Below are 25,319 nucleotides of genomic sequence, written 5' to 3' on the forward strand. Positions count from 1 at the left end.
AATTAGTATAACTTATGGAGTATGTATTTTGTTCCTTTTATAAATCAATTCACCAGTTCATGAGATAAATGTTATAGTTACAAAAAGAAGAAAATGGATTTTTGCTCAAGTTAAACAGAAACCAATTGCAGAAACTACAGTTTGTAAATTGGTATGATTGATCACTTTGTTATGCACAAAAATCATGTCCCATCTTATATGCCTCATTAATTTCAATATAAATGGTTTCCATTCATAAATTCCTAAAACAAACTCAAAGTTGTATCATCTATATTCCATTAACAACCAAAAATGCCACAGGTAAATAACCAAAAAGAACATTCCTGTGACAGTACACTACTACAGGTATTGGATATACATACTAACTAACTCAGTAGATTACAGTTAGCCAAACTAAATATTTATCAGCTTGAGCATAATCTTGATTTCCCATTTTTTTGCCTGCGCAAACCAAGAAAAGTGGTAATTGGTGACTTGAAGCCAAACCTTCCAAGAAAAAATGCAAGGGAGAAAGAGCAAAATGAAACTAACCAATACGAATCTTTCTTCTCCCGTGCTAATAATTCTTCAAAAGAAATGTCAGCAAAATCATCATCTCTGTTCTCTCCCAGTCCAGTTGCCTTTTCCTTTTCCATGCAAGCTCCAAGTTCAAGCATCTTCATAAAAAGGTTTAAACAGTAAGAAACATATCATACATGAAGTTTTTCATGAACTGATGAAAAGCAAGCTAGAAGAAATCCAACATCCGTTTGAACAAGAAGTGTTTCACAGTGTAACTCCAGAAATTGTTGCAATAAATACAAAGAGAAGATGTTCATCAATACTCGTATAAAGGCCTCAAATAAATAAAAAACCTTTTGGTATGCTGGTGAGAGTTTAAGCTGTTGTTGAAGTGAGTTATAAACAAATGCATCCTCTTCTAAACGTTTTTGCTCTAATTCCAGCTTGTATATCTGAAATAGAATTAGATGGTCAAATGTGTCTGCAAGTTTAGCTTGATGACATAAAAGTTTCCTTAACAACATACTATAATCTAACCAACCTGTTGATGAAGGCGATCAAAAGAAGATCTATCTGCCTTACATAGTAAAGCCTTCGTTATTACAAATTTACGTTGAATTACATCAGCTCTGTTGAAAAAGGAGAATGTGAAAGAATCAGAACAATACAGCATACAAAATTTTGGTGTTAGACCCAGAATAAGGAAATAGTGAAAAGAAACTAAAACCTTTTATTTCTAATTTTAAACAAGCAAAACATGGAAAAAGATCTTCCCTCCGGGGGGTTTTACCCTCTCACAGTTGAGCACTTTCTCTATTCCTAAATGCTAAAAATGCAGAATGACCCCTCTTCCTACATGAATCTAATCCCTTTCAGTCAACTAAGTCCTAGCTAATTCCTTCCGCTGAAATCTCCAAAACAAATAAAAAGGTCACAAATGTCATGCTAGCATATTTTTAACACAGAAAGTTCCAGTGCCAAATAAGTTTCCATAAGTACACTTGCATGTGCAGGGGAAGAGGGGAACAAAAAACAAAAGAAAACATAAAGTGCTCTATAATAAATTTTGACATACTTGTGCTGTAGTTCATTTCTAGCATCAACCAGACTGTTAGCAAAATGTACAACCTGCATTACATAGGATAAGAATTAAAGTTTTAAGGTGTTAACATAACAAAAAATTTGACACTTGTATCTTTGAATGAGAATGGCAATGAACAATAACAGGTTGAAGTGCGTAAGCATCATAGAAAAGAAAAGACCATTCATGATCCTTAAAACAAAAGCAACAACCTCTTAATGTGAAACACAAAATGGAAATTACCAAAGAAAGTGCACTTTGCTGTCAACATAGGAGTTAAGCCTTAAGAATTTCACATCCACAAAATCGTTTGGCTAAGTCATGTTGTAGAGATAGACAGTATTATTATCATTATCATTATATCATACATGTACATTGAATGGATGTTATTTATTCAATTGCACTACGTTTATAGTAAGCTTCTTTCTAAACAAATTTCTATATATTTCCAAAAACAGCTCATCCAAAACCACCCAGATATGTTCAAAGGTGAGAGTATATATATTCTCGAATTACATTAACTAGTTCTATTCAAATTATTTCAAAACTACCAAGATATTAATTGCATGATTTCATCAATCTATAGAAATTACCCCCCTCAGTAACACATAAATTCCACTCCCAGATGTAAAATGCAAACCCTCATTTCCATTTTTTATAGACTACAAGACATTATGCAGTTCAGGAGGAAGAAGTAAACAAAATTAACAATCTCAGACATAAACAAAAAACACTAAGCTGGTGGTTAAGGTTACCAGCGACCCTTCTTCCCCTTTATTTAAAAACAACAGATTTCTATCAATTAAAGAAAATGTACGAAATTAAGACACAAAATGAACTAAACAAAAAACGTATAAGAACTAAACATAAAATGAAAATTTAAGACAGAAAAACCTGCGGCAGTGTCAGTTTCTTCAAGTGGTTGCATTTGACGAGTTCATCGTACTGCTGTTTGATCTTTCTCTGCATAAAGCTGCTGGAAGACGTGAACGGGTAGTAGGACGCGGATTCAAGTCGGAGCCCCGAGTCCGAATTCGAATCGGGATTCTCTTCAACTTGGGTTTGGCAATCGGTTCTCTTCTTCTTAGGCTTCCTCTTCTTCTTCTTGGGGGCATGTTGGGGTGGCAACAAGGTTGGAACTTGCGCAGTGTGGTGTTGCTTTTTGGAGAAACGTTTGAAGAGAGAGAAAGATAGAAAGAGAAAGGAAGAGAGGGATGCGAAGAAGAGGAAGAAAAGAATAGGATCGTGCATTTGTATTTGTGGGTGGCACTCAACAGAGAATGAGAATGGAGAATACGAATACGAAGGTGGAGGCTCCATGAAAATGCAGAGAGAGAGAGAGAAGAGTGAGAAAACAAAGTGAATGAAAAAAGAGATAATATTCTGTTTCCTCTGTTTCTGGCTATTTCAATCTTCTCTTTACTCTTCCCTCTTCCTTTTTTGTGAAATTCCATTTTATACTTTGTTTAACATATTTTAATTCAGTTACATTTAAATAAATGACATCATGTTATTTGAGTTCAATAGATCTACTTTGCACTAATAAATATATAGTGAAAATTGTAAGTGATTATTATGCATAGAAAATTAGAAAAAGAAAAAAAAATCAGAAAACTGTCTGCTGAATGGCAAGAAATTATGTTGTGTTTATAATAAATAAAATCAAATTTAGATAAAATTATAATATATTTTTGAAGACTTTACTTGCATAATTGCCTGATAAAGCACTCATGCAGTGAAGTCCTTTTAAGTAGAAAAGTACATAAAAAAACTGATATTATAAAGCATTGCTATTAATATAATGGATGAAAAAAAAAACGAAGGTTGAAACTTCTTATTAAGAAAAGGACACAGTTCACAAATATTATAAATATAATTGTCCTGAAGTTAGGTATAGAAGAATATTAGAATGTTAATTTTGAGTTTCCAGATTTTGTTTGTGACGCAGGTGGCAACTTAAGATTGGAAACAAGACACAGCATCTTGACTGGTAAATATTTAAGGTAATAAGATGTTGAATATAATCATTTATTACTAATTTAATTTCTTATTTAATAATACTTAGTCAACAATTATGCATATTAAGTCAGTTATCATAATTATCTTCTCCTCTCATTCAGTGATTGTAAGTGTTACCAAGTACTACTATAAAAGCACGTAAATCAATTCATGATAGAATATTCTAATCTAATTTGAAACTTTGAATTCAAAATTTAAATGTATAATCATGTTATAGTTTAAAAACTTAATTTTGTTAATTAAAAAAAAAAAACTTTAGTTGATTTGAATTCGAATAACATGGTCCCCAAAGAAAAAAAAATCCGTGTTCCGTGCGTGCATTTGTAATAGAACAGAATCATTCAATAGAAAGCAACAATATTCCAAACTTCTCCTTTGACACTTTGCATTCTCTTTAAAAATATTATCTTATCTTCCACTCCATAAATTAGAGATAACACACTAAATATTTAATAATAAGGTGAGATAGCATGGATGTGATTAATTTATAAGATACATTCAATTGACAATATGTAGTGTATTGATAGCAGTTGAAGATTTTGGGTGACAAAATGGACTAGCCCGTGAGCCCATATTAAAAAGAATGGGTTAGATTGAAGATTTTAACCTGTCTACTCGTTTTGTCCGTCTCGTCCAGTATATCAACTTGACAGATCAAAGTACGAATCAGTCCATCCTGACCCGTTGGCCCATTTTAAAAAAATAAAATTAAAAAAATTAATTTTTATATTATATATTTTAAATATGTATATATAATACTATTATATATTTAATTTATAGATATTAATGATTTAAATTATAATACTATTATATATTTACATATTAAAAAAATATAATAAAAAAAATTAATATTTTTAATTATTTTTATTTTATTTTTTTAAAACGGACCAACGAATCAAGACGGACTGGCCGTACTTTGATTCGTCAAGTTGACGGACTGGACATGACCAAAACAGATTGACGGGTTAAAATCTATAACCCAACCCGTTTCTTTTAACACAGGTGACGGGCTGAGCCCAATGCCTGTCAGGCCCAACCCGTTTTGTCACCCCTACATGGTATGCATGATTTCCCTTGGTAGAATGAATATGGTCATATGAAGCTCAAAACAAGTATAAGGTAGAAACCAAAAGCCACAAAAGACAAGTAATAAGGAAATCAAAATAACTGAATTTGATGTGTTTAGAAAGTTTCTTACAGAAAAAAAGAAACTAAATGGATGCAGATTACAGTGGACAAATAATATTACAGGAAGCAAGAGGCTTCCACACTAAAAGTCTAAAACACTAGCACATGGACTCAATCAGTTTCGTGTCATCGTGTGCAGAGAAAATCTTTCACCTTTCACCTCTGTATAACATACAAGTATATATACACATGTCCATAATCATCTCAGAAATCTTTGCAGGCTTTCAACCACACGGTGTGTTGTGTTTTCTGCAACTTCACCTTGGTAAAGCCAAATTAATAATGCTTGTGGTGATCACAATTCAGAAGTGTAGACTTTGGTTGACCCAAAAGACTTGTATAGAATAGTGGAGAAAAAATCAATCTGAAGAGTTTAATCTTGATCCTTTTATATCCGAGGTTAAAAATTATCAGGAACAAATAGCTTCCACTGAGAGTTTCTTCATGACATTTGGACAAGGATCTCCTCCAAAATTTTCAGGTGACACCGTTACTGTGCACCAGTTTTGTCCAACACAATTCTGCAACAACAAAGTTATCCTTTAAATGAACCAACCATGTAACAATAACACCATGATCATATCATAAATCAATTATTTGACTAGCAGCAAAAAACTCAGAACGAAAATGTTAAGAAATAGATTTTAAGCCTAACTCAGTATAAGGTTAAGATGTGGGGTTTCCAACAGAAAGCATTCCAAAAGAGAGAAAGCAGAAGGCAATACCCTTTCAAATGCATCATAAGACTTGTGAGCATGGCAACTTCCTTCATGGAAGTTTCCACAAGAACCCAGTGGAGTACCAAAACTGGCAAATTTGATGGATGAGATTTTCTGTCCAGGACTACATGATAAATGAACTTTTGGTCTCACTGGTGGTTTTCCAGCAACTTGCATCTGATAGCTTATAAGGTTAGGCTGCCACTCATAAATATCAGCACACACACTATCTATATCCCTTCTAACCAAAAAGATTCCATTGGGATCTCCACCAAGCTCTTCAAACACAACCAATAAATTTCCTGTAGGTTTTAGCCATGACTGAGGAACATGATACCTGAAATTAACCACCAGTGATTGGTTTATCATCAGCATTACACAGAACTTGAGAGCATGTTATATATTTCTCACTTACCATCTTTGAGAGGCCTCGCCACAGTTGCTTCTGCATTTATTCTCATTATAAGTTCCAGCATAGTCACAATAATCACAGGTACCAGAAGCTTTATAAGCAGGCCAGTAGCGACCAAGATTCTGTCCATTTAACCACACTTGACCTTTTCCCATGCTGTCCATGTCTAAAGCCAACGGTGCAGTCCCAGCTGGTGCATCGAAACTTGTCTGTAACAATATTAAAAAAGATTGTTCCTTTAGGAGAAAACAAGTATAGAGACGATAGAGACTAATTGATTTGATATACTCTAAAATATTCTTATAGAGTCATGGATATGGTAATAGTGTAATGAGATATTTTCAAGATACTCTAACAAGTGAAAGTGCAGCCCAAATGTTGCAGATGTCTTGTGATATATTACTCACTTTGTACCAAGTCAAAGGCTGTCTGCTAGAAAATAAAGATTCCTCGATCCACTCCACTGAGGAACTTCCACTAAGAGAGTGGAGACTCAAGGTTTCACCTTTAAGACCAACCTAAACAAAATACACAGTTAGATCAGCTTCAAGCAAAATCAAGAGTAAGCGTGGTGACAGTTTGAGAAAGAACCTTGTAAGACCATTTCTGCCAAGACAAGTCCCTTCTCCCTTCGTTGAGACCACTTAATGATATTGGTCCAAGAACACCAGCATTCCATGTTTCAAAATGAGGTCCAACATTCTGCATGTTAAATATAGTCATGATCATACTCCACATTTGATGATACTGAAAAAATCAGCTTAGTGTGGCGTGCAAGGGTGCATCTACAATATCTATTGTGTGTGCGTGTGTGTGTGTGAGAGAGAGAGAGAGAGAGCGCGAACCGGGAGTCCAACTGCAACACTCAGAAGAGAGATCTTGTTAACACCAGCTCTTAGCTTCACTCCTTGACTAAATGTTAGTTTAGGGAATTCTAAGCTTCCATATGAAGTTCCTGATCAAAAGGATAATAGGCTCAATTAGAAAGCTACTGAACAACTATTAACTTACAATGTAAAATGGTGAAATTAAACTATTCTGAAAAAGAAAGGTTCAAAGACAACTAGATATATGCTGCTTCATTCCAAGCACAGGGTAAATTACTCAACGAAACCTTGATTCCAACATTGTTTCCATGCAATGTTCTAATTTATTGAACCCTCAAAAGCATACAGTAACTATTTTTAAAGAGTTGCTACTTCTTCCTCTTGGAAGATACTTAGAAAAGATAAGGCAGATAGCTGAAACAATTCTTGTTGATGTGAATTAAGTAATGCTGAAATTTTTAGGCCATCACATTATGCTCCTCACCTGATAGTTGACCATTTATAAAAACATGCAGAGCATGCCCAGCAGAAAACACAGTAAGAATAGGATCCTTTCCGTTTGTCAGAAACCCTTCTCTGGAATCAAGCACAACACTAGAAAAACAGAAGCAAGGCAAGAATAAGATGTGGGAAAAACAAAATAGATAATAAGATTTATCAATTGTGTTCTAACCAACGATTTAAAAAAAAATTGAAGCAGAGTGCAGACTTGTATCACTCACTCTGTAGAGTACCACAAGTAGTCAGATAAATCTCTTGTTGTATTTAATTGCTCTAACAGGCCAGTCATGGTGAAGGAACTATCCTCAGTAGTAGTAGTTTCTTCATTGAATGATAGCCAAGAGAGTCCACCATGAATAGGAACACCAGTCATCTTCATCTGGGCACTCTGAGAACCAACCTGTACAAATATTTTTGAATTTTTATTTTGGCTGAAATCTACACTTAAAAATTTAGAAAAATCTAATTTTTTTTCTTCTTTCCCTTTCACATATGATAGTTTTCAGAAAATTAAAAAGCATATTTGCAGGCAAAACAATAACAGAATACAAAAGGTTACTAAATCCTCTCAACCACATGTGCTTGGCCAAGCTCTTGTGTATCAAAAATCTTCATTGCAAATTACAGATATCATACTTAATCTACTGAAATAAATGTTTTTCCTTTTTCTCACCCTTGCAGTGTTATAAATAGTGTGCTTGCAGTCAGGAAGAATGCTTATAGACCAAGGAGGCAAGTTGTAATGCATACTTCCAAAGGCCACTTTTGCATAAGATTTTGGGTTATAGTTTGCAAGGAATGCAGCACAAGCTCCTGACTTTGCTTTAAACACATGAGCCTAGACATTAAGGATGAAATATAGAAATTCAGTCATGCTATAAAGCATTTTATATAGAATTGATAAATCTCTTCTCACATCACAGAATCAATTTTACCTCTTGATAGTTTCCAATATTTGTTACAGTAGGATCTCCTGATACTAAGGCTGGTTCACACATTTTTATTGCTCTGTGTAAATCCTTCAGATGACCCCACTTTGGTTGCCTGAGCAATCCTGCACAGGGGAACAAACAAAATCAGAATAAATTGCTTTGGATATTTGGATAACATTAAAGGAACAGCAGCCATGTTCTAATTTGTTATGCCTCACAAAATTAAGGAACAAAAGAGGTTTCTATATTATATTTTGATATTTATTCCCTGTAGGTCCTACATAAAAAGCGGAAAAAATATATTATATCATCAGTACTTATAAGTCATATCAGGTATTTTGAATCCTCTGCGCTTACCATATTCATCAAGTGGTGCATCATAATCATAGCTTGTTGCAATAAAGGGACCACCAGCAGTTCGACCAAAGTTTGTTCCCCCATGATACTGAAAGGAACAAAACAAAAGTACTTAGCTGAAAATTTAAAAGGGGTGAGCAAATACATCAGAATCAATATATAAAGAAGTTACCATGTAATAGTTTACAAATGATCCTCCTTTCTGTAGAAACCTTGCCACTGAAAATGCCAAGTCTTCAGCAGGTCGATGAGGAACTGGACCTCCAAACTCCGTAAACCTGCAAGCATAAAAGAGGAATAGAGGGATTGAATAATCATGCAATGTATCTAGCTTGAATGTTTCTTATTCTAATGGAGACCAAAAAAATAAGAAACAAAGGCACCAATACCAGCCAGTCCAAGCTTCTGTCCACATCTTTGGCTTGTAAGCCTTATTTGGAGAGAAATAATCACAGTAGAAGCCATTGCAAGTGTTAATCTGGGAAACATTTTTATTTGAGATTAGAAGTTGAATGCTCGGAGGCATAAAGGAAAACACCAAGAACAGAAAAATGAAGTTTCAAACATGACCCTGTCTAGTATCCCTCCCAGGAAAAAGACAGTAGAGAGACGAGTCTACACAAGATAAAAACATTTTCTCACAAAATACAGTTCATCTAAACTTACAAGAGGATCAGGAGTATCATCCTGCTTGCACATGATCCATGGAACACCAGTACCAAGTCCCATAGCCATCTCTGCTGCCCAATTAGTATAAGATTTACCCGCAGCACCAATTTCATACTCTACAGGTCCATATTCATTTTCAATCTGTACAAAGACACAGTAGTAAAGATAACAGTCTTAGTACACATCTCCACTCTAGTCAAGGAATGAAAAGTTAATCACTATCTAAAATATAACATATACAATGCAATTTTAAGCAAGTGATTCGATTAAGTAGATCACTAGCAGCATATTTTTTCCTACCTGTGACATAATTATTGGACCTCCCTGAGACTCGTATAACCTCTCCGCTTTCATCAAATCAACAATCTTCGTGGTAAATTTTTGCATTTGATTCTTTATTGTAGCAGTGCAAAAAACAAGTAGTTATTAGAAGGTACTCACAGTGAAAAAGAAAAGATTGAGAAGATTTACCGATTCTTAAGGATGAAGGAAATTGGAATCTAACCTTAAAAGGTTCATTGTCTGTTCTGAAGCTGATTCCTGGAATGTACTTTAGCCAAACGGGGAAACCCCTGAAAACCAATCAAAAGAAATCTGTTAAGACATTTCTAATTTCAGAGGCACCAAAGTTTCTGCAACGAACAAGTTACACTACCCAAAGTTCCACTCAGCACACACATAAGGACCAATCCTGAGATTAACATAAAGGCCTGCTTGCTGCACCAGCTTTATGAACTTCACCAGATCATAGTTCCCCTCAAAATAATACTGCGGCAATCAAGAAAGCAACAACATTGATTATTCCACAATTCACATACTAACCGGGCAGTGTCCAAGCAATGCAAGAAAGAAAAACCAGAGCCATTATTTAGTACTTTGAGTTACCTTGCCAGGTGAAGGCTCGTGCCCATTCCAGAAAACGTAAGTCTGAATCACATCCAACCCTCCCTCCTTGGCCTTCTGAATAAGATCTGGCCACATCTGAAAACAAAGAAACCCCACGAGTTAAAAATGCAAAAAGGGAGAAACTTTAAGGCACCCATTTGAGAAAAAGAAGAAAATATGAGGACCCCGAAGCACATTTGAGAGTAACAACAACATTAGTAACAAAACAATACCTCAGGGGTGCTCCTTGGGTAATGAATGGATCCAGAAATGAGGATCCTTCTCTGGCCATTAATGGTGATAGCCTTTGAGTCATACGACACTGAGGCCTGAGCAGAAGCAATGAGAGAACAAACAAGAAGAAGCACCACGTTCCACATTATGAGCTTGAAGCACATCACCATGATTCACCTTGATGCTACTGGTTATTCTATTCTAAGCCCACAGAGGGAAGTAACTAGGAAGTGGCTTTGGTGGCTTTGGTTCCCTTCTTTCTCTCTCTCACTCTCTCTCCCTTATTATTGTTATTCCTTTCCTTTTTGCAAAATGATGATCAGAATAAAATAATTAAAATAACTGAGGCTGGAACTTTGCATAAAATATAGTTACAATTTTCTCTGTGACTTTAATTTGAAGATGTTTTTTGGTACGAAATGGAGGTACTGCTTTTAAAGGCTGAGTTCAGCAGTGAACTGGTTGGATTTGGAGCAAGAGTGGGACCCACTTGAGTGAACTTTGGGACCCACATACTTGTCCTTACGCACACCTGACTCGGACCTAAGCTTGAACCAATCTTTTTTTTTTGTTTTTCACCTTTCATTTTCTCTTGCCTTTTCCGCCCCTTAATAATTAATAATAATAATCTCCGTAATTTATTCGATGTAGTGGAATATTTATCGAAGAGATGGAACTAAAATTAAAAGCGCGTTTGGGTAGTAAGAAGCAAGTTGCCCCAAAACCAGATTTTAGTTACCACTTTCTTTTTGCGACAAGGTGAAAGATTCCCCAGCCAATCCCATTCTGGTCGGTTCATATTTTCTGTCATATGTTTTCTGTTCCACTTAGCTTCTTTCCCACGCGCCTCCGATCATCGTGACGTCCACTGCGTCAAGTTAACCTTGATTTTAATTTAATTTACACAAAATTTAGATATGTCTTTAATAATATCACTATGTTTTAATGAGATTTTATATAAATAATTAGGTTTCACACATGAATGACCCCTTTTGGTTGTGATTATGCGGTCATTTATTCCGAATTATATGTTAGGAATCAAGTGTGAGTTTAAGTCTCACATTTATCATATATGAGAAAGTAAAGCACCATAAGATCAAGACCCATAAATCCATCGCTTTAAGGTTTTGGATTGAGAGTAGTGTCAATGTCTTATGTGATTAGACTCAAGTCTCATAAAACCTAACAAGTGGTATCAGAACCAATGGTTATAAAATTGTGTATATGATATTTGTATTATACATACATGTACAAGACATAATATCATTTTTAACTCCAAAACCTGCAATGATGTTATGTGTCTTTATTTTTATATAGTGTTTAACTTTATCAATTATATCCAATATAAGACTTTTAACTTATATTTAAACTATTTCTGACTATTCCAATATCAACTATAGAAATTAATTATTTAAAAATATTATTTTTTTCCAAATTACAATTATCTATTTTGATGTGTCATTAATTTTCCTTTTTATTCGATTCTTCTTTCATGTCTCTCCCCCAAATCCTAGTGATGTGTGTTTTATAGGATGATTAGTTAGTTATTTTAACCGTTTAATGACAACTATTTTTTAAAGTAAGTATAATTGAAATGGAATAATCACAAAGAAATATTAAGATACAACTTTAATAATGGGAGTGAGATGAGCATAAAATTATTTACAGGCTTTTTAATTATTACTTTTTTAACAGCACTGACTAATTATTTCTCCGCCCACTTATGTTCACCGCACTAATAATTAGCACGTGTTAGGTTTGCTTCTTTATCCCACGTTAATATACTTTTATTTTGTTTTTATTTTCAAATTAGTTTTTTTTTTAAATTGAAAATGAAAAACAACCTTGTATTTTCTCTCTATGTTAAAGGCCATAAATAAAATACATGAAAACAAAACAACACAAAGAGATAGTGTGTAATTTATAACTGATTAACGAACAAAATATATATATATATATATATATAATTGTTTTAAAGACGGTGCAACAGAAATTTGGATAAGTTTTGCTTGGATTGGAAGGTATTGGGAACCATTGCAGAATAAATTAAAATTTCTATTATTCACAATTACCCAAACTCATCTTCTGTCAGAAAATATGCAGTGGATTTGTGTCGGAAAATCCCAGATGCAAATCTAGATGTTGTGAAACTGTGTAATTAATCATCACCATAACCAAATGTATAATTTAAATTGCTGAATTTTGTTATAGAGGTATAATTTTAGTGCATGTTTAACGTCGGAGATATTCAAAATTAATTTTGATAATCAAAATCATATTGATAAATTATTTAGAAAATTTTAAAAATAAAATTTAAGATGGTAAATTTATATTTAGAAGAAATAACTATTTCTGGTTTCTCCATTAATTCAAATCGATTTGAAAAAATCAATTCCACTATACACTCATCCAAACACAAAATTTATAAGTGAAATACATTTTGAAGGACATTGTTTAAACAAATATCACCAAAAGCACTTAAAAGATGTGTTATGTAGTGGGACACTGTCTTTGTGGTGAAGGCAAATAGATGTGAAAGTGAAACATAAACAACGTCAACTCCAAGCATCAAACTTTTGTTAATAGCATAAGATGTGTGTTTAATTGAATTTCTAAATAGTTTGATTTTGTTTTTTATAAAGATATATTGATGTATTTAATAAAAATTAAACATTAAGTAAAATATTGTATTTAATTAAATTAGCAATGTTTTTGAGAAAGTGATAAGATTGAATTCAATGGAAATTATAGAAGATAAAAAAAACTACATAATATTTAATATCATATAATTTTGATGAATGATTTTGTTGATTGAAATTTTTATTTTTTATATGTATTTATAAATACATTTTTTCTTAAACGACCATGAGTAAATAGATGGAATTTGTTGTTTTCCTTTTCACCCTTTTCAAGTAAAAGTAAAGCTATGATTTTTTTACATTTAATGGGTTTTTGTTATTTTTCTACAACCAATATTTAAGATATTGTTTTTATCATAGGAAAGAAAGTCACTCTCTCCCTCTAATATTATTTTAGAAAAAAAAAGTTATATAAAAAAAAATGTCAACACAACAAAAAGTATCTCTTTATATATATATTATAATATATATTATAGATATACAAATTAAAATATATAAAATGGAAGTTATATATAAACTGTTTGCTTTTAGTATAACATAAACAACACAGACAATAGATATATAATACACGGATAAATACTGTCTTAAATTTATACAAGACAGTTTCCATTTTTTAAGTTTTTTTAAAATAATATAAAAACAATTACAATAATTCATTTTTTCATGTATTACTACACTTATTCGTAAATAATTTTTGTCGATGAACATTACGAGCATAAAAATAATTTAGTTTGAATAAATTTAAAATTTATCGCATGTAATAAGAATCATGAATTATCTCACAATTCATCGATGACTTGTCATTTTATCAAAATAAAAAAATGGAAAATATGTGAAATCACGTCAAATTTGTGACAAAAGTTACACTTTGTGAAATATAAATAAACTTTATCTATTATATACGTGAAGGTAGGATTTTTCTTATTCACACTCACTACATTTTTGAAATTCTGAAAATTACATTACTAACATAGTTGTTTTATTATGTAGATCGTCTTACTTGTAGGACTTTGATACAAAAAGTTATTTATTAGTTAATGTATTGATTTTTGAACCCTACAAACACATTTGAGAGGCAATAATGTGGGGTTGTTAGAGTAAGGAGTGAGATAATGGCTATGGAAGTGAAGTTTTTGAGATGAAAGATACCCTAATCACTTGCTATGCAGTAGTTGGTGATAGCTGTGATCTATTTATTTAGGTTCTAAAGGACACATGGACCCAATTTTGGGCCATTTGCCCTTACTTTTTATGACCAACGATACCATTTATTGGAAGCTAACACAAAGCCAGCTAATATATTCTATTTCAACCACAAACCCTAAATTAATGTAATGCCTATATTCATCTCATCACATTTATAAACTCACCACAATCTTTTCTCCGACAATGAGTCAATTATATACTACATTGTGATCAACAACAAGTCCAGATTTTTTATTGCTTTTTTATTTTCTATTGAGCTTTAAAAATACATTGTATTAATATTTTAAATATTTTTTTAATATATTTTAAAACATCAAAATTAATAATAATCAATATATTATAGAAACACAATAAAAAATTTAATAAAAAATTCAAATTTTATCAATAACCAATTGAGTAGACCCAACCAATAAACACACTCACTGTGTCTAATTTAATTGCATTCACTTATTTTATGATTAATTCCGATATCCAGTTAATTTTAAGAGTTATAATAAATCTTATATAAATCAATCATTTCCAACTGTAAAACAATAATTAAATGAATATCAATTTATTTTACATAATTAATTTCAGAAATTATATTAAAATTTTAAATTTACAACAATTAACAAACACTTCTTTCAAATTAAATACATATTAATATTAATTTTTAGTAAATAGATGTAATAATAAATAGTAATCAAATTTGTATTCAATTATATATCTATATAATTATCAATAAAGTTTAAACAAAATCACTATAAACTAAATTTTTTTTATTATACTAAAAATAAATTATGTAAATGTTTATTATATTTAAGCCACTACTTTCGCATAACATTAATAGGTAATAATATTATTTTTCACGATAATTTGGAAGTTTAATAAAGATACGTGCAAAAAATGTTTATTGATGGTTTGTTTCTAGTGTATTTTTCTTTTAAATCCCTAAAATCATTTTTTATTTTTTTTAAAGAACTGGACTATCATTTAAATATTTTTCCCCATATATTTACATTTTTACATTATTTTTGTTTGCATTTACGCACTCATCAACAAAAATTACTGTTGGAGTATATGGTCCCCGATGGGCCATTACCTATGGCCCATTATTTCTTTTATTTGGACTTTATCAATTTCAACTTACTTAATTCTGTTCTATTCTATGATCTACTCTATGTGGTCTTTCAATAGAAGTTGTACCTTGTTTGAAAATTCAAAATCAAGGCTACCAAAAAAACTCATCAACATTTCGTTTCTTTTAGAAGATTTTATATAGAGATAAAATAAAAGCAATAAGCTATTTTCACATTTTCAATTAATTACTAAACTGGGCACGTGTAACTTTTTTTTTTATCAGTTTACTTAGTACACAACATCATAGTATATACTTTGCTGATGTTTAGGTTATGTCAATAAAAAAGTGAAAATGTTACCTATGTTGAAAACACAAAGGGAATGCGAAGACTTGTAGTACTTATCTGAAGGGATGAAAAATTTAGGGCAGAAAAGGATGAGAATGACACATAAGCAGAATATGCAGAGACATTATCGAATCCATAGGAACAGTGTTGTATTAAGTGTTGGCAAAGACAAAAATGGTTTGGGACAAGGTTTTTGGATTATATATTTTTTTTTATACTTGAGTTGTGATTATTAAAAAATTGTGATCATAGATATATATAATATTAATTTTGTCCATATAAAATATTTGATATCACTTTTAATTTAAAATTGAAAGACAATAAAATTATAAATTTTTATTTTTATATAATATTTAATTTTATCTCTTTTATCTAATTTAAAATTTTGATGTAATATATGAGGAAACTATACACATCCACAATCATAGGAAGGTATATCAAAAAGGATGAGCTTGCCACATACATTCTGTGGTGGCATTGTTGTTCTCCCACTCACCATTCTTAGCCACTGGATTTGATGTTAGGACCCAATGCTTAGTACAACACCACATGTGGTTACTTTAATGTGTGGGTCCAAAAAGTGCACCACTGTGGGACACATGATCAAGGGTCACTAACAATAACAATTCTTTAACATTTTTTCCATGTGTGAATTTGATTTTCGGTCTATTTTTAATTCCTCAAACAAATTCATTCTAAGCTTTTATCATATAAAGAGAACGATAGAACATGCTAAATAAAAGGCAAAAGACAAATAAGGAGAGTTAAGATTAAGCGTTTACTACCGGATCAAAAATTTTAGTTAATAGTTGATATGTAACTCTTTCTATTTATATTTAAGAATATAACAGTTTAAACGTTTTACAATTATGATTCGACCAATCTGATCTTTATTACAAAACAATTAATACCATATAAAGTAAATTCAGGAACAAGAAATAACAACATACAAATAGAAATACAAAAATTGTGTAAGGGGTTTCTTTTTAGTTGAAACGTGTCTATCGTGCATTTCTCTCTCGCACTACCTACGTTTATTTTAAAGTTTGAGCATGCATGTGATTTACTTTTCAAAATTTAAAATTGGGATAGAGATCATGGTGCTGGCTTTGCAATGATCTATTCATTTGACTGAAATTTCAAAGCAAAAACAATCACTTTTCTGGTTTTTCTATTTTTAGTTTATTGTGAAGTGTTGTTGGGGTGGTAGATGTCATGAGTTTTCCTAACGCTAAGACAATTTGACTTTCTGTTGTCTCACTCTCCTAAAGCTAAAAAGCAAGCACTGTTTAATCGGTGCATCGTGGATGTTTATTTTTGGATAATATGTCGGTAGATATTTAATTATAGAAACACAATATTATCATAATCATCAAATTTCGCTAGATTGCGAAGAGTATCAAGTATCTCTATCCTCATCAACCACTATTTCTTTTGTCCCTCATAAACAAACTTTTTAAATAAGTTACTCTAATTTATAATTATTATAAAGTTTAAATATGTTTTTACTTCATAAATTTTTACCTAAAATTATAATTTATTTTTATCAAAATTTTTAATATATTTTGTTCGTTAAATTTTAAAAATAAATGAATATAACAATTTTGTCTAATTATGCTAAATTTTATTGATGTATCGATATGTAACAACTCAAAAATTTGATATGAAAAATATTTGACACATAAAAAAATTTAATATAATTGGATTGAAATGACTATATCCATTATTTTAATGTTTAAAAATAAAAATATATCAATAAGATACGAATGAATTCAAATTTTTCGTAAAAGTTTAAGAAGTAAAAACTTATTTAAACATAATTTTCTAGGAATCATACATATGAAACATACTCAAGAATATGACATCGAACTTATCCTATTCTTTTCATCATATTTATCTAGCTGTCATGACTCGTTATGTACATATATACCTGACCTGTTTAAATTTATGGTTTGTGAAAGAAAAGTTGTGTACTTAAAGAGCATAAGGAACTTGGCCTGGTTAATCCTCATGATTGAGACTTGTTTCCCATAAATAATCCTTATCTATAACCTGAACATCATGTACTAGTTCAAATCTTCAGGCCACTTTTGTTATGTCTGTCAGGAACCAAGATGTTTGACTGTATCATATTTAGTTGGCATAATACTTGCATTTTTGGTTCAACAATTGTGTCAGAATATTATATGCTAAATGTTATGTTCTTAAAAGGTTTTGAAGTTCTGGGCCAAAGAAACCACTTATGGAAAACTCAATAAGCAACTTGTTCTTTTCCTATGACTCATGTTGATTTGGGACCAACCTGTTCTTCTAAACACTGTACATTTTTAGCTAAATGTCATTCGTCATAGTCACTGACTCAATGAACCAAATGTTCAAGTTCAATTAACCACACAAAATTGTGCATGAGGATAGCGTTGGCCAAGTTGTACAACTGGGACCATCCTATAAAAGAAAACAAATTCTGCAATTGCTTATGAAAAGGTAAAAGAGCATTCTCTTTATGTGATAATGATGCTGCACAGTGTTTCACTCAGCTTCTCTATATACAAATTGCATTAATTTTCTTGAGGTAAGAGTGTAATGTAAAACAACTAAGATTGCAAAGGTACTTTATGTGAACTCGAGAGAGAATTTGGATTCACAGATTATTTTTTTTTTGTGCATCTTGTGCCTTCAAAATTAACTGATAATCATTAATTTTAAAGTATTAAAATATATTAAAGATATTTAAAATATTAATATATTGTATTTTTAAGGATTAAATATATTTTTGATCCCTTATTTTTCAGTAAATTTTGAAATTAGTTTATTTCAAAATTTTGGACCAATTTAGTCATTCATCTTTCAAAATACGTGGATTTAGTTTTTTTAATCAAATTTTGTTATATTTATTTGATGTTTCGTATGCATTTCATAATTGTATTTGAGTTGTTTATACTTTTTGACACATTTTTGCTTTATTGTTAAATCAAATACTATTATGAAACACGCTTGAAATATCAAATAAACTTAACAAAATTTGATTAAAAGGACTAAATTCACGTAGTTCGAAAAATGAATGACTAAATTGGTTCAAAATTTCGAAATAGACTAATTACAAAATTCACTGAAAGTTAAAAGATCAAAAATATATTTAATCCTATTTTTTTTACTGTTCAGGAGAAAATAACACAAATTTTTTTTAATAAAGAATAAAAGATTGAATTTGGTTAAGTGGGACCAAGTTTGCGACCAACACAACTTGGTGGCTTAGGTTTTAAGTCTATTGAAGACTTTTAATAAGGACCTCCTTGGCATGTGGAGGAGGAAAATTATGAGCACTCATAAATATACAGTTTCAGAATGATAACCTTCATAACCTCTGTTAATTTTAGTCATTATCCACTCACCTTATCCATTATCTATGTCACACATTTTTCTTCTTGGACAGAGTTTTACACATCCAATTTTAAGTATTATATTATTTTTTAAAATAATCATCTTAATTTTAATTACACATTCAATTATGTGGTACTCAATTCTTGTTGCTTGTGTTCGTAAATTTGTCGCATTTGTTTACATCCAATTGCTATAATTATAGAGGATAGAACTGATTTGGGCGTAAAAAATTACGTTAAATTTGTGTCTAGAGCATATCCAAACATGATACTAGTATAACCAGAGTCTCAGGTGGATATTAAATATGATAAATTGTAAAAATAATAAGAAAACAATAACTTATTTAATAAAGTGATTTTAATTTGGAAGGATAGTTTTTAGGAACACATATAATGTCACTTTTTCTTTTGGTGTTTATTTACGCAAGGTGCAATCACACAATTCATAGAACTTTTTATCTGAATAATACCCACGAAAAAAAGAACACACTGAAAAGTTTGCCACGATCCTTTCTAAAAGGTTCATCCAAATTATCGTTTGCATTAATTGTCCTTCACAAAAATATTCTAACTATGGAAAATGCTTTAATTAATTAAATGAAAAGAGGATAGAAATTCAAACTCTAATAATTTCAAGAGTATAGTAAAAGTGAGGTAGATAAATTGTTAATAAATGTAATAGATTTAGTTAACTGATTTTCTGCGAAGTAGATAAAAGACTAGTAGAGGTAATAATTCCAAAGTAATAATAGTACAAGTGATGCATTGGTCTCACGTCTTTGGTATTCTAATAATTGAATTCACATATGAACCTACCAACTCAACTAAATTGGAGCAAAATTTGCTAACCCTAACAGAGATCTACCACACTGAACCAAATGTTTCGCTGTATTACTTCCTTCTTCTGACTGGACCCCTTTGAAAAAAGATAAATTGCCAGCAAAATATGGTGCCACAACCTTTGTTCAACATAAATACTGTTATAAAGGAGCTTAGAGGCTTCTGATCTGATCTATATAGCACAGAAAGATATGCTGTTGGAATGTGGTTGTGATACAGCATCTCCCGCCAAAGTAAAAAGAGGAAGTCATATATGTTTTGAAGATGAGTACAGTGATTCAACAAAATCTTCAGAAGTTGTTTTGCTAGCTCCTAAGGAAGATTGTCTGAAGATCATATTCATCTATTGTTCAATTCATCTGCCTAGAAGAGGAAAGAAAAGGCAATTATCAGCAACCTAAACAAGAACAGAATACCACGTGTTTGCCAACACTTGACAGAGAGAGGCAACATCATGAATGATCAATGTTCAAGCCTACTACATAAGAGCAACAAGAAAGAGTTGCCTGTATTAGTTGGATATGTTGTTCAACAAATGCAAAAAAAATAATACCCTTGTTTGAAATATCCTATTGATGCCTAGCAAGGGCAAGTGGGCCCGACCCACCACCCGATTTTATAATTAAAATGAAAATGAAAAATAATTTAAAGAATTAATTTTTTGTGTTATGTGTTTTTTTTAAAGATATAATAGTATTGTAATTTAAAATCATTACCACTTATGAATTGAGTTAAAAGCAAATGTAGTAATCTTTTCCTTTTATAATTAGAAATATTAATGAATCGATTAAAGACTTAAAAAATATTTACATGATTAAGTTTATATATATATATATATATATATATATATATATATATTCAAAAATAAAATAAAATAAAAACTGGTGGGCTTGGGTTCTCTTGTGGGGTAGACCAGAGGTCTTAGCTAGTCCTGTTGTTGACCCACCATAAAAAAGGCCGAAGTGTCCCCTTTGCCACCCTTTTGATGCTCTCTAAAAAATCTCATAAATCTCTTGATTGCCCATGTATTCCATGTATGCTAAATATGTATTTTAGTGATGCATTATACAATATATTGCTACAACATAGTAATATTAATTCCTTCCCATGTCCTATCACGTAGAACAATCTGGTAGCAAGTAGCAGGAAAACCAGTTCATGAACTGTGTGCATAAAGATTTGGCTTAGTCAACAAGAGGTCAAACATCCAAAAATACCAATCGCTTTTTTTATGTTTCTTTCAAATGTCAGTTTCTGTGGTTTCTTGGTTAATTCCAGTTTAATGCGATATTAGAGTCGGTTTCTATCAAATTTCAACTGGGAAAAGCAGAAATTAAATGAGAAAAATAATAGCAAGCGGGAGTGGATGCATGAAACTTACTATTATTTCTTCAATATTCAAAGTCTCTGAAGAGTCAACTGAGAATCCCAACTCTAGCATTAGCTTTTCCAAGCGATTCACATTTGTCAAATACAGATAACCAACCTAGTTCAATGTCCGTGTCAGAGAACAGGCTGAAAACAAGTTTCAAATTATAGGAAATAACTTGTTTCAGATTATTCTTATAAAATACTCTGATTTTTAATTACAAATGAATAGTAATCTCAGCAAATTAGCATGTTACAATTGCATCACCATTTTAGAGTTAAAGAAATATATAAAGGAGGTTCTCAAGAATCAGATAGCCATTTTGTGCAAGATTTATATCAACAGAAGAGAAAATCCATAGTTTGAAGGCACTGACTAATGTTTCTAGTGAAGATGCTCTGCTATACACAGCTGTACCAGCACGTTTTTTGGTCTTAGTTTTGCTGGAAACTATGTTTTTCCCCCATCGAAGAACATCCCTGCAATAAAGATCATTAAAAACCATAGCCAAAACAAAAATTAACAGATTTACCAAGATCTGTCCATTCCTATCATGCTGGGAATGTATAATCAATCCTGTATTAAACCAGCACTACATTAGAATAATTGCAAGTCAGTTCCTTTTTCTTCTTTCCTTTTTTGAAATGTTTACTGTCTATTGGCTCCATCACCACAATGGTTCCATCCAATCATCACCATGTACAAACCACGAGACAGACTGAAATGTTAAATCTAAATATAGTCTCAAATTTAGAACATAAATTTGATCTAAAGCTACCCAAACCAGATTTTTCTTTTTCTTATTTTTTAACAAAGATCCGAGTTCCAGAACCTCAAGATAGACCCCATAGGAAATAGTAGAATCTGTGAAATGAGTTTTTATGATTCAAAGCAGTATTATTTGGACTCCTGACATTTAAACTAAGGATCATGGATGTAGATCTGTCCGGTGAAAACCAGAATATAGCTTTGTACTAAACAAGGATGCAATCCTTTGGTGGAAATTTTCGGTTCTATACCAAAAACAGTAGTGAAATGTCTAAATGACTTCAAAGTTTGAAGCATGCCAAAACATTTATAAAGCAATGTGCTAAAATGGCTACAAAATGCACCAACACGTGTAATGTGGTTTATACAATATTTGATGCAATAGTTTTATGCACAAATGCATCATAAGTAATACTACATTTCCGATATTCATATCAATTTCTTAGATAATGACATGTTATGTAGTATTATCTTATTTCAATTAATTAGCGTTTTCTTCTATAAATTAAAGAGATTCCATTAGTAATTGAGATAACAGAATAATATTTTCATATCAATTAATTTTCAGGGCATTTTATTTTGTAACGGAGGTCTTTATTAACCACTATTGTAAAAGAGTCGCCATTGAGACCTAAAAGTAACATATTCTAACCTCTCCTGATCTGATAAGAAGCTACTTTCGAGAAGTTTCTGCAGCAATGCATCCTGGAATGCAGAATCCATAAACAGTTTAATATATATGCTGTAATTAGATTAGAAACACATTTTAATTCATTAGTAACAATCAATCAAATCCAAGGACATCACCGCCCATCTGTAGCAACAAATAAAACACTTGCAATGGCAACTAAGACATGTAATTCTAACAATGAAAAAAACTCATTCAACAAATTCAGCCCTGGGAGAAAAGTTTCTGAAGTTTTCAAACAAGAGTAGGAGGAAAAAGTGTTAAGCTCATGATTTTATAACAAAAATTCAGTAGTGCTGACCCATATTATTTAAGGAAACCTTGAAAAACACAGATTTTTTAAGACAAAAACTAGTTTTAGCAGCATGGTTGCTATTTCTCCTTTTCCTTCTTTGTTTCAAATACTAATATCCAAGAACATATTACAGAAGAATTTTAACTAAAAAGTAACTTATAAGCTTAAAAATCATAGAATTACCCAAAAACTTTAACTTTAAAAATAAAGCTCTTATTTTAAGTCTTATGCTTAACTTTAAAGTACTTTTAACCTACGAAAAAGTTGGGCCAAACGCCACCTTAGTGAACTTCTTATGTTCCCTCCTTGAATTGCACTCTATTATGTCTGCTATTTAAATTATATCTCATTATCATGGTCCATGATTTACTTTGTACAGCTTAACACTGTATGGAGCAAATCCCAGATGCATGTAAAGCTATGTAACTATTTGCAGAGAAACCGTGAACGAAAATTGAGAAAGAAATAAAGTATAACCTTATTCAAAACAGAAAGATCTACAAGTCTATAACAGTAGATCAACTAGAAAAGTACATAAATAAATTCCTAACCCTCAATTAGGTGACAATAAAGTCTGAAAGATTTATAGATTACAAAGAAGAAGAAGAATAATGGAAAAATTATATGCTCATCCAAAATACTATTCTTCAAGATTTAGCATGTTACTTATCTAATTCCATTGAATACATGGTACATGAAGATAAAATAAACAGTAAGGAAAGAAAATATACCTGAGCCTCACAACGCACAACTGCCATAACCCGAACATTGTATTCTTCAATACTTAGGGGAGGAAATAAAAAGTGCCTACGAGCGTATAGCTGCATGTTTCAAGTATAAGAATTGTAAGAATTTCACTGAATAAGATATCTGGAAGTTCTAAAAACACAAGAATGGTAAGAATTTTAATAAATACAATTGATAATATGAACTAGGCAAGTTTATTGACTGTGTGCGATTGCATAGTGGATGACACTTTATACTTTTTCATCAAAAAATTAAAAAATTATAATAGATTTTTAGACTTATTCTCTTGTGCTTGGTAACCAAAATTTTCTGGGTAACAAATTTAATACTTGACCAGATACTGTATTTTTAATGCATAGTTTATCCATATTGTAATCAACTCTGCATTTCATCAAAGTAGTCAAATTCAAAATTGTCAGGTTTCCCTTTTAGTCCAGAAAGCACATTCAGACTTTGTCGTTGCCGCTTAACAACACACAAGCAAAATTACTTATACCATGGTTTTAAATTATTGATATTGTGGGAAGCTGCAGGAAAATGCAGTTGATGCAGCTGAATTTGCAGTTGTGGACCACAATTTAAAACCATGCTCTGACGATTGCATATCATCAATGTTAAACAGTGCTTGCATAACTTTGGCACGACCTCATGGCTAGTACTCAAAGACCAATTTCCTTGAGGATAATTGCTCATTTGATCAATAGGGAAATTCAAAAACAGAGGGCTAAAAGAATACCGAGCTCAAACTTCAAGTGGTTAAGCAAAGCTCATATGTGCTGTAATAGTAAATCCTTAACAGAATTTATTCTTTACTCTTTCAGACAGTCATAAACTAGTTATCCAAAAAACAGCGCACGAAATTTGGAGCGTGTAAGCTACTAAAGATAAGCACCAAAACAGACCACCAAAACAGACCTCGTATATGCAATCACCGATGTAAGCCAGAGTAGCGGCGTTAAACACGGATCGAGGCTTCACCACTTTCGGTGGACTTGGCAGCCATTTCTCATATCCCAGATAACTTTCGTCTTGCTCTTCTTCCACATGCGCTGCAAATATTGCAAATATGTATACGATTACTTTGGAGCATAGAAATTAAAGACAATTGGCAGTACAGAGGAGGAAGAATTAAGGACGCAAATACCTATAGTGGGGAGAGGAGTGGCGCGCTTGAGAAGATCAGAAATGTATTGGTCCCTCTTCCGAATTATTGGTGCAGGGGAAATAGGAGTGGGAATGGGAACAGTGTTCTTCTTAAGCTTTCTGGGTGCGTTGGGGTTGTAAGGGAGTCTCTGTTTGGTGTCCCATGAAGCTCTCACTGCGAATTTCAGAGGAGAAGATAAAGATGACAAAGATAACAGAGTCTCCATTGTGGCAACTCACATTCACCTTCAACTGATGCTGTTGTTGATATTTCTACATAGGGGTTTGCTATTGACACCCCCTTTTGCTATTGGCACTCCCTTCGCTGTTCAAACCCCTTGTTTTTTTTGTCCATAAGTAAAATGGACAGTAAAAATAAGTTTTTATTCAAAATCAGTTTCTAGTAGAAAAAAAAAAAGAATTACGATTTAGTGATCTAAAATTCATGTTTTTTTTATAAGTTGAACTAACTATATGTTTGATAAAATTTACTGAATTATGAAAAAGTAGATA

General features: G+C 31.7%; 3 protein-coding genes across 4 annotated transcripts; all 3 read right to left on the bottom strand.

Moving 5' to 3' along the window:
• Positions 1-212: 212 nt before the first annotated feature.
• LOC114183952 lies at positions 213-2,986 on the bottom strand. The gene is made up of 6 exons (XM_028071159.1): positions 2,477-2,986; positions 1,577-1,629; positions 1,043-1,130; positions 855-953; positions 532-656; positions 213-441 (listed from the first exon to the last, which is right to left on the bottom strand). The coding sequence occupies exons 1-6, from the start codon at positions 2,900-2,902 to the stop codon at positions 405-407; spliced, it is 828 nt and encodes a 275-aa protein (XP_027926960.1). The 5' UTR covers positions 2,903-2,986; the 3' UTR covers positions 213-404.
• A 1,762-nt stretch (positions 2,987-4,748) lies between these two features.
• Positions 4,749-10,718, bottom strand: LOC114185810 (beta-galactosidase 1-like). Of its 2 annotated transcripts, XM_028073733.1 has the most exons (19): positions 10,325-10,718; positions 10,092-10,187; positions 9,862-9,974; positions 9,712-9,778; positions 9,507-9,599; positions 9,204-9,347; positions 8,927-9,015; positions 8,710-8,815; positions 8,538-8,625; positions 8,184-8,302; positions 7,922-8,086; positions 7,470-7,648; positions 7,232-7,341; positions 6,766-6,875; positions 6,512-6,622; positions 6,328-6,438; positions 5,924-6,129; positions 5,515-5,845; positions 4,749-5,310 (listed from the first exon to the last, which is right to left on the bottom strand). In XM_028073733.1, the coding sequence occupies exons 1-19, from the start codon at positions 10,493-10,495 to the stop codon at positions 5,200-5,202; spliced, it is 2,520 nt and encodes an 839-aa protein (XP_027929534.1). In that variant the 5' UTR covers positions 10,496-10,718; the 3' UTR covers positions 4,749-5,199. The 2 variants fall into 2 exon arrangements, with proteins under 2 accessions (XP_027929534.1, XP_027929535.1); XM_028073734.1 differs by lacking the exon at positions 7,922-8,086.
• Positions 10,719-19,611: 8,893 nt separating this feature from the next.
• Positions 19,612-25,062, bottom strand: LOC114183347 (mini-ribonuclease 3-like). The gene is made up of 7 exons (XM_028070349.1): positions 24,808-25,062; positions 24,579-24,712; positions 23,648-23,737; positions 22,586-22,638; positions 21,542-21,644; positions 21,178-21,282; positions 19,612-20,159 (listed from the first exon to the last, which is right to left on the bottom strand). Exons 1-7 carry the CDS (start codon positions 25,031-25,033, stop codon positions 20,136-20,138), a joined length of 735 nt encoding a protein of 244 aa, XP_027926150.1. The 5' UTR covers positions 25,034-25,062; the 3' UTR covers positions 19,612-20,135.
• Between the last annotated feature and the right edge of the window lie 257 nt (positions 25,063-25,319).

Source organism: Vigna unguiculata, chromosome 5, assembly GCF_004118075.2.
Source record: "Vigna unguiculata cultivar IT97K-499-35 chromosome 5, ASM411807v1, whole genome shotgun sequence".
NCBI lineage: Eukaryota > Viridiplantae > Streptophyta > Magnoliopsida > Fabales > Fabaceae > Vigna > Vigna unguiculata.